The sequence below is a fragment of the Adiantum capillus-veneris genome, chromosome 23 (assembly GCF_014529385.1).
Source record: "Adiantum capillus-veneris isolate H3 chromosome 23, ASM1452938v2, whole genome shotgun sequence".
Lineage (NCBI taxonomy): Eukaryota > Viridiplantae > Streptophyta > Polypodiopsida > Polypodiales > Pteridaceae > Adiantum > Adiantum capillus-veneris.
Window position 1 is genome coordinate 135,995,878 of NC_140953.1, and position 9,696 is coordinate 136,005,573.

A 9,696-nucleotide genomic window follows, 5' to 3' on the forward strand; every position below is an offset into this window, starting at 1 on the left:
TCCCCCCATTATCTCTAATATAGATAAGTGCTTTTTTTTTGCAAGGTTATTTGTGGCAAACTACTTGCTAAGTATTCAGAAACGGATCTCAAGTTTCAAAAAGAGATAAAGATTAGAAAATCTTGAACAATCCAGCCAACATAGATACAAAGGTATTTTGGGAATTTTTGAAATTTGAGGGGTAGTTTAGGAATTTCCACAAATTAGAGGGGTATTTTGGTAATTTTCCCTTTGAATTTTGAAAATGGGTTGTGAGACAATGTGCATTGTGAGTGAGATTCCGTTCTGTCCAGACAGCAGTGTGTTCCAAAAAACCTCGATTCTGTCCGGACAGTAGCAGTTTTCGAGGGGCGTGTATGGTTTGAGGCTTTGAGCGCAGAGAGACACAGACAGAGAGAGAGAGAGAGAGAGAGAGATGGGTGTCACGTTCGCCAAACTGTTTCAGCGGCTGATTGCCAAGAAGGAAATGCGCATTTTGATGGTGGGTCTTGACGCTGCAGGCAAAACTACCATCCTTTACAAGCTCAAGCTCGGCGAAATTGTCACCACCATCCCCACAATCGGTATCTCTCTCTCCTTCAAATTTTCCCTCTTCACATGTGAATGTCACCGTCTGCTTGCTTCCTCAGTATTTTTCATTGTTGTTGAGATGTTTCTATGACCGTCTGCATGGAAGCGGAGATAAATATTTTCTGCTTGGGCTCCACACGTCCACTTTACAGATTGGACATGGTTGAATCTTTTCTAAAGGTGCCAATGATTCTTAGAATTGTTGAGGATTCTGTTTCTTTGCTTCCAGAAACAATATTCTTTGTGCTGTTTTACTGTTGGTTTGGGCTAGCAAGCCTCAAGAAAGTTTTCAGCAAATTTTAATAAGCTCCATAGAAACTTTCTCTCTCACATCCATTAATAGGAAATTGTGGCTGTCAAGAGGTGCATGTATGGAGGTGGCTATAAGGTTTGCCGAGGTTCTATCGGAGCACTGGAATTTGTTTTTGTCTTGCAAAATTTATATTTTTGGCCATGGTTGAATTTGTGATATGTGTGTGAACAGTTGAAAAAAAATCCTGCAATTTGTTGTTTCAATGTGGGCCTCTTTTTCCTTTTCCTATGATCTTTTTGTATATAGCTTATTTTTCTGTTCATTGTAGGGTAAAGTTTGTTTTTATTTTCAACATTTAACCGTACATTTGGTTTATAAGCTCTAAAACTGCTAATGAACCTGAAATGTTGTAATATTTCAATTTTCTTTATTCTCGCAGGTTTTAATGTAGAAACTGTAGAATATAAGAACATAAGTTTTACTGTTTGGGACGTTGGAGGCCAGGACAAGGTCAGCAGAATCTTTGGCCTAATTTTAAGACTTGACTTGCGTTTTTTTTGCTATTGGTATTAGAGTCTCCCATGTCACATGGATTATGGGTGTTGGGGACAAAGATGGTTTTTAAATATTTTTTTCCCTATCTGGAGTTTGGGAGGTTTGCATATTACGCTCTAAAGGTAACCACGACATTCAAGGCGAAGGGTTCAGCAAGGAGTGTCTCCTCTCATCTAGTCCCTTTCTGAAGCTGTTGCTTCCCCCTTCATTTAATTTCGTCTTTGTGCTAGCTCTATCTTCTGGCTCGTTAAAGGCACTTTCAGCTCTGGTCACTTATCGTGTATGCCAAGAAGATGATGCCGAACATTGGCACAGCATTTCATCTTGTCTTCCATGTAAAGAGGTGCTTGCCAAAGGGCCAAACACATTCAATTCGGTTGTACACTCTTCCACTCATGCACATTACAACATCCTCATTACATTATTGCAGCTGTAGTGCTTTCCCACATATTCAACAATAGTGGGTAAATGTGAACATAAAACTAGGTCACTATGGTAAGGAGCCTCGAGCTACCAAACATCTCTGATGAATACAAAGCTTTTATGTCTAAACATAGACTGCTGACAACATGAAGGGGTGCACATTATTTGCGTTCTCACTGTGGGCATTTTTGTTCAAACCATTTCTTTCTTTTGTTCTACAATCAATGTGGATATGATCAGATTGTCTGAGACATTCTTGCATTTGTTTTCATGCCTTGATGTCAATTACTTTGGAGTGTGCTCTGCCGGTAGGTGAAGTGCCATATGTTTGGCCAGATGGTGCGATGCTTCTGAAGTTAGAGCAAAACTAAGTTACTGATGTACTGAAGGAGTGCCATAGTTTTCAGAAAAAAAGAGAGGATTGAATAAACAAAATGTAGACAGATGGTATTGTCATCGTTGTTACCGAAATGACTTGCTACTATTTTTAAGCAAATATGCTCCTTAGTTAGGAAACTGTATTCTGCCCTAACCGATGTGATTTATGTATTTGAAACATCCTTTAATTCACCTTATGGACTGCAAATTTTATTGGATGTATATTAATCTGATCAAGAGCTTTGTTTTTTGCCTTCTATCAGATTCGGCCACTATGGAGACATTATTTTCAAAACACACAAGGGTTGATTTTTGTGGTTGACAGCAACGATAAAGACCGTGTGTTGGAGGCTCGGGATGAGCTACATAGGATGCTCAATGAGGTAAGTCGTACAAAATATGATGAAGGTTAGCAGCAAAGTTTTGTCAACATGGCTGGCACATTCTTGGGCTGTGGTGGAGTGTAATTCTGTTTATCAGTTGTATCACTACAATTTCCCCTATAATTGTAGCATCTTCATCCATGTAGAGCTTGTGTAGATGAACGCTCTTGGCATTTGTGGTGGCTCAGGATTCCAAAGTGTGCACGTCAAAAAAGCTGGGGCTAATTTGGCATTTTGATTAAAAAAATGTACACTTTATGCATACATAAGAAAGAGGCGAGAGGGAGGGGAGGGGGGGTAACTTTTTGACACATATAGTATGTTTATAGCTGTATATCTAATAATCCCTTGAATACATGCGATATAGGAAGCTTTTAATGAGTGATCACCGGAAGTAATGAGTGATTGTCGCGAGGATTCAAGATCTTGGTATTCCAAGCGTTTGAATACGGAGTGCTCTTGTTGCTGGCAGTGTTACTAGAGGCAAGGTGTGAATTAAAGGAGATGAGCACGTAGATATGGCTACAAGCTTTAAGGGAGAGAGGGTGTGAAAAACGCTAGTGCAATAACCCCAATTAACTCTTAACTCGAGAACTCAGTAGGGTGAAGGAGCTACGGGATCCAAAACAAGGCCAACATTAAGTGGGATCTAATTTATCATGTAAATTTTAGGGTTTCATGATTAAGATAGCCTTTGTTGTGACTAGTTCTTTTGACATCATTCTGATTCAAAGTGGTTAATTGTAGTGAGTGAGAGTCATTTCAATTCAAATTTCTCTCTATTGGCTCCTACATTTTAGCTGTCCTTTACCCTAGTCAATAATGAGATCTATCACAAAATGGGTGGTCTTACTGAGCTTGTAAATCTCTTAACGTATTTCATCTGTCCTAGAAATAATTGTCAAACATGCTCGCCTTTTAATATCGGAGACACGACAAGAAGGTGCATGCCATGATTTCACTGGATGGAATATTTGCTCATCTATAAGCGGAAAGCTGCAAGCAATGTTCCAAATTGCTGTCTTTAATTTACTATCTGCTTTCCGTTGGTGAAGGGATGATCTTTGAAGCTCAAATGTCCTACAAGTCATGTTGGCTGCTTACAATTATGGGTGTGACGAGCAAGGGAAAGGTACTTTGACCCAGATTGCTTCAGTGGTGGGAAGCTCCACTTCACATTAACGGACCTGGAGCAACTTGTAACACTCTGAAGCATCATTGAAAGACTGTCTTTAGCACACCACAAGGGTATCTCAAGCGTAAATGAATCTTGGAAAGGTATCAGACGCCTTGCAGTGATTGATCAAACAACTCAGCAAGCCTCGGTCGTAGAGACTTCTTCTTGATCGTCAGTGATGTGTGACGTTTTGATAGCTTCATGCAGCCTTTTGAGTCTTGCTTGCTGTATTGGCCTGTGTAGGATGAGCTACACGATGCAGTACTTCTTGTGTTTGCAAACAAGCAGGACCTACCTAATGCAATGAATGCTGCTGAAATCACGGATAAGCTTGGGCTTCATTCACTGAGTCAGCGTAGCTGGTAACTGCCCACTTTTGCTTTTTTTTCCCATCCATTTGACAAGAGGCGTTTATACTGTGTTGCAGCATAACCTTTTCCTCAAATTTGAGCAGGTACATCCAGAGCACATGTGCCACCTCTGGGGAAGGCCTTTATGAAGGTCTGAACTGGCTTTCTAGCAACATTGCAAGTAAATCATAATGGTAATTGTGAGGTCTTTTAGGCTCATGTCAAAACCCTTCCAAGTCTTGTCCCCTTTTTGTCTTTAACTTGCCCTTTTGTAGTGAAAGCGCCTGACTGGCGACAATCATGAATATCACATGCATAACCTGGAAAAAAAGGATAGAAACAATTTTACAAAGGAGAAATATACACTTTGCCCCATATAAATATATCAGAAATCCTTCAACAAAGAGTTTGTTGGCTCCCAAATATGTTGGTGTCATAATGCAATTAGAGGAGTGTTGTGTGAGAAAGGTAGTAGACCACTTTGCTGATTAAAATCTTGCTCCATCATTCAAGCATTATTGGAATTCTAGCTATGACGCCTATTTGTTAACCCTTTTCACAAGGGCAAGCTAAAGCATTCGAAAATCAATGAATAAGCTTTCTTCTCAAGTTCATTTTCCTTGTGCACAAAGCATCTATCATTTCACATTAAAGAACCATGATTTGAGACATGTCATCTCTCTCTCTCTCTCTCTCTCTCAATTCTCTGGCAATGTTGACATGATGTCTCGAGGTCAAGATACCACACTTCATTACAAAAAAATTCGAGACGATTTGTTATGTTTGCTTTCGTAACCAATTCTTGAAGGACCTAACGTAGATGGAAGTTCGTTGAAAGTTCTGGTTTGAAAAAGGGACATCACTTTGGCTGTAATGGGTTTGGTGTCTTGATTTTGTGAGCTTGAACTTCAATCCCATCAATCAAAGGGTAAGAGTTCAATTCTCACCGTTGATTGCTCTAATAGTGAGTTGGCACTAGAGGGGGAGCCAATTCTCCAAGTGCCTAGGGTAGGTCGAAGTCATAGCTCCAAAAAGGAACATACCTTTCGCCAAAATGGGTTTGGTGTCTTGGTTATATGGGCTTGAATTTGAATCCCATCAATCAATACAAGACAAGCAATGGATGTAGGAAGGATAACACTTCTTTAATGCACTAGGATATTTCCCATGAACAATCCAATATATCAGTGCTAGCCCTTTCACTCAATTTACACTACCACTCTAAATTACATTGTTAGCAATGAGAAACCATGGTTTGCTATATTCACACTACACATTCCTCTCTAAAAATATGATTAGGCTTGGTAAAGCATGCTTCTGGACCTATGTAACACACAACATAGAACTAAACCATGTTTCGTATGATTGTGTCATGTGTGCCTACACACATAAAGGGAAGCCATTGTCAAGTTTGAGTGACTTCTTCCAAATTCTTCTGACCCACACATGTGAGATGTAGACGTCAAGACTAGTCACCATCACGGAGAAATCCAAAGACTTCGAACTTAGTGTTTGTGCCAACTCATGTGGTATGTATATCAACATAGACACACCAATAATTGCAAAGCTTTGGATTTTTTGCGTAAGACATGCTAAGCATCTATGTCCACATGTTTACAATGCCATCGATCACTTCAATATCTACATTCACAATGGTTTTGAAGAAAGAAGAGGATTGTAAAACTCTATTGCCACATATCATAACCACCTGATGTCACTTGCATATATAACCACCTGATGCCCTTGAAATTTCATGAGTCTAATCATTTGATCAGGTGGTAGGTGTTGACCACAAAAATGCACATGAGTACTTCACAAGAGAGGTACATACTCAGAAAGGCATGGTACCTTTTTCAAGAATAAGTCGTTATCTTTATAATCAGGTTCAAGGAAGCTAGGATTCCATTTTATAAAAATCTGCTTTTTGGGTGCTTTTTGTGCTTTCTGTTGAAAAGCAAGTTTGCCTCATAGCTCAAGTAGACCAAGTGAAGTCATGGTAAAATTTTAGATTTTTATTTTATTTTTCGTGTTTTATTTTGCTTTTCATGCTTTATGATTCTCCCAAAAAGTAAAATGCTTTTTAATATAGTTAAACTTTTTTAAAAAAACATTATTTTTAGTCGACATATATATGCAGAACGGGCATACTACGGATAGACAGGATTAAAACAAGTTTTTAAGGGAATATTAATTTTTATGAAAAGTGGCACTGTATATATACCAAGTTAGTACGATAAGCATCATGATTATGCTATGATATTGCGGCGTGCTTTAGTTCACCTATGATTGCATTAATTACCAAAATTCTTTTTTTAATGATGAAACTATCCCAAAAAATTGAATGGTGGGGTAAAAATTGACCTTAGAAAACAATTCTTATTTTTTAAAAAAAGAGAAGCATTTCCACAAAGCTAGCTTTGCTTGTGGTCAAATATTTGGGCGCACAATTTTTGCTTGGGAGTCACTGTGGTCAAATATCTGGGCGCGCAATTTTTGCTTGAGAGCACGTAATTCATGGGTTAATGGATACATCGAACATAGTGAAACTCTATGTACTTATTATACGGAGGTTTTGTAATCTCTTCATCACCATCTCCATAACAAACTCACATCTCTCTCTCTCTTATATTCTCTTCTCTTTTCACGTTGCGCTCTCCATCAACTTCGTGGCAAAAATCTCTATGTAGCTCTCATCATTACTCTCTTGCAACAAAGCAAGAAGCCGTTTGACCACCAAGAATCACTCCTTGATCATAGCAAGAAGCTTTAAACTCCATAGCCATCATCTCTTACTCTCTCTACTTTCATTTTTATTCCATCTAGGGAAACTACGCTCTACTTAGTGTTTTTCTATGTACATGGGCATGTATGGGATTTCTTGAAGTGTACAATGTTGATTCATGCTTGTATTATCATATTTAGCATGCTGATGTATGTGGGGACACCATGGTTTGATCGCATGGATGCCAATGTTAAATTTCCTGAAAGGCAAATCTACTTTAGGTTCAGGAAAAAAGATATGTACATAGATGCTAAGGAGTTGGATAACACCATACCAATTGTACATATGCAAGCTTTCAATAAGTCAATAAAGAGCTCTATTTTTATGTACATTATTTTTGTTAAAGATTCTCAAAATCTCGGGGGGTTCACTATGTGTAAAACTACCATATCACGTGCGTTCAAGACATCTTTGTAAAACCCCTTGTCTATGAATTTTGTTAGGAATAAAATGTACCCTTTTCTTTTAAAATCTCTAAGTTTTTTTCAAATTTGGAAAAATAATGCCCTTTTGCATATATATTTATGTAAGTTTCAAGAACTTTAAATACCCTTCTGTTGAACTCACGTGATAGGTTACCTTTTTATTAGGTCACCTCCCCGGGCTCAAAATGAACCTAATGCTTTAGCAAAAGAAAATATAAACAATCACAAGGAATTAGAGTTATCCAATTTTCTCAAGGGATTTCAAGATGTCTTATTGACGACATCCCTTGTGAACTACCTTCTAAATGAGGCAATGATGACCATGCAATTGAACTTCTTCTAGGAAGTTCATCGCCTGATAAACCTCCTTATAGAGTTTCCCAAGCTCAACAAGGGGAGATTATGCGGCAAGTGCATGAGTTAGTTGAGAAGAGCATGGTTAGGCCTAGCTCATCTCCATTTTGTTCACCCGTGTCATTAGTGCAAAAGAAAGACGACACATATCGTATGTGTCGACTATAGAGCACTAAATAGGATCACTATCAAGAATAGGTTTCGCGTTCCACGGGTAGAAGACCTATTTGATAAGCTACAAGGTTTGACCTACTTCAGTAGGATTGACCTAAAAAGTGGCTACCATCAAATAAGGATAGTTGATCAAGACATTGTAAAGACCGCATTTCGCACTACATTTGGTCTTTACGAATACATTGTCATGCCTTTTGGCTTGACCAATGCACCAGCCACATTTAACCGCTTGATGGAGAAGCTATTCAAGCCTCACCGAACCTTTACTGGAGTGTTCTTTGATGATATAATCATCTATTCTAATTCACTAAACGAACACAAGCAACACCTCCAGGTAATATTTCAAGTCTTACGAGAGAATAAACTTTATATTAATCGAAAGAAAAGTGAGTTTTTCTTACAAGAGATTCAATATTTAGGTCACATTATCTCTCAAGATGGCATCCAAATGGATCCATCAAAGCTAGAGGTAATAAAAGGATGACTTAATCCAAGGAATCTACATGAACTAAGAAGCTTTATAGATATGTGTGCATACTATAGACGCTTCATAGAAAAGTTCTCACAAATCGTGGGACCATTACATGACCTATCAAAGTAAAACATTAGGTATATATGGTTTGCCAAGGAGAACAATGCTTTCAAAAATCTTAAAGAAAAGCTTATCTCTTAATCTGTCTTACACTGCCGGATCTCTTAAAGCCATTTGAGGTCCAATGTGACGCTTGTGGTGATTGCCTTGGAGTTGTTTTGCTACAAGAAGGGCACGCCATAGGCTATTAAAGTCGAAGGCTTGAATCTGTTGAGCAAGCTCTAGGCATATAAGAAAGGAACTCCTCACAAATCTACATGCCTTTAGACTCATGGAAGCACTATTTATTGGGGACTCCTTTCATTCTGCGGACGGATCACCAAAGCCTTAAGTACTTCATAACGTAGACCAAGCTCTCCGACAAACAAATGAGATGGGAAAATTTTCGTTCGCAATTTCATTTTCATATTGCTCACATTGCTAGCAAGCATAATAGCAATCTCCTTGTGCTTGGTATGAGAAGGCTGACACTCATTTGGTCAAACGAGGCTTTCATAACAATCCAACAGAAAACACATTGTATGTAAAGCATGAGGTGATGCACTTCTCATTGTGGTTCTTTACGTGGATGATTTGTTGATCACTAAACCAAATGAGAGACATATTGCTAAATTTAAGGCTGATTTGAATGCTACTCTCAAGATGAAAGATTTGGGGCTATTATATCATTAATTGGGTATACAGTTTAAGCAGTGTGATGGTGGTATCGCCTTGTGTCAGAAAAGTTACATAAAGACATTGCTAAGTTTGGACTTGAGGATTGCAAACATATTTCCACTCCCATGGAAACATGTTTGAAGTTGATTCTTCATGATGCTGGCGATCCTACAGATGTCACTCTTTACCAAACTATTGCTGGATGCCTCATTTATGTATGCAACACGAGGCCGGATATTCAGTTTGCAGTCTCACAGGTCAGCAGATTTATGCATTTAGTCTAGGGGCTAAGCATTGGCAGGCTGTCAAGAGGATTTTCCGCTACTTGAGTGGCACTTTACACCTTGGCTTGTTTTATCCCAAGGAGGGATCATTGCCGCCAGACTTACATGCTTTTTTGGACTCAGATTGGGTTGGTTGTTTTGACATGCGAGTGTCCACAAGTAGTTTCTATTTCATGCTTGGCAGTTCGTGTATATCATGGTTAAGCAAGAAGTAACCTACTGTGGCTACTTCTAGTTGTGAGGCTGAGTACAGGATACTCTTCACAGCTACGGTTGAGTGTGTATGGCTCGGATGCCTTATGGCTGATTTGGGTGTTGAACACGACACTGCCAACACTA

The 9,696-nt window shown here is 38.8% G+C and overlaps 1 protein-coding gene across 1 annotated transcript; it reads left to right on the plus strand.

Moving 5' to 3' along the window:
- Nucleotides 1–294: 294 nt before the first annotated feature.
- Nucleotides 295–4,696, plus strand: LOC147428649 (ADP-ribosylation factor 1-like). The gene is made up of 5 exons (XM_086496574.1): nucleotides 295–563; nucleotides 1,263–1,333; nucleotides 2,443–2,562; nucleotides 3,983–4,101; nucleotides 4,194–4,696. Exons 1-5 carry the CDS (start codon nucleotides 416–418, stop codon nucleotides 4,279–4,281), a joined length of 546 nt encoding a protein of 181 aa, XP_086352700.1. The 5' UTR covers nucleotides 295–415; the 3' UTR covers nucleotides 4,282–4,696.
- The last annotated feature ends 5,000 nt before the right edge of the window (nucleotides 4,697–9,696 follow it).

Excerpts from the sequence above, each read along its gene's own strand:
- LOC147428649 (XM_086496574.1), top strand. The coding sequence starts at position 416 with ATGGGTGTCACGTTCGCCAAACTGTTTCAGCGGCTGATTGCCAAGAAG. Across the intron at positions 1,334-2,442 it reads ACGTTGGAGGCCAGGACAAG|ATTCGGCCACTATGGAGACA; the intron begins GTCAGCAGAATC and ends GCCTTCTATCAG. Across the intron at positions 4,102-4,193 it reads TCACTGAGTCAGCGTAGCTG|GTACATCCAGAGCACATGTG; the intron begins GTAACTGCCCAC and ends AAATTTGAGCAG.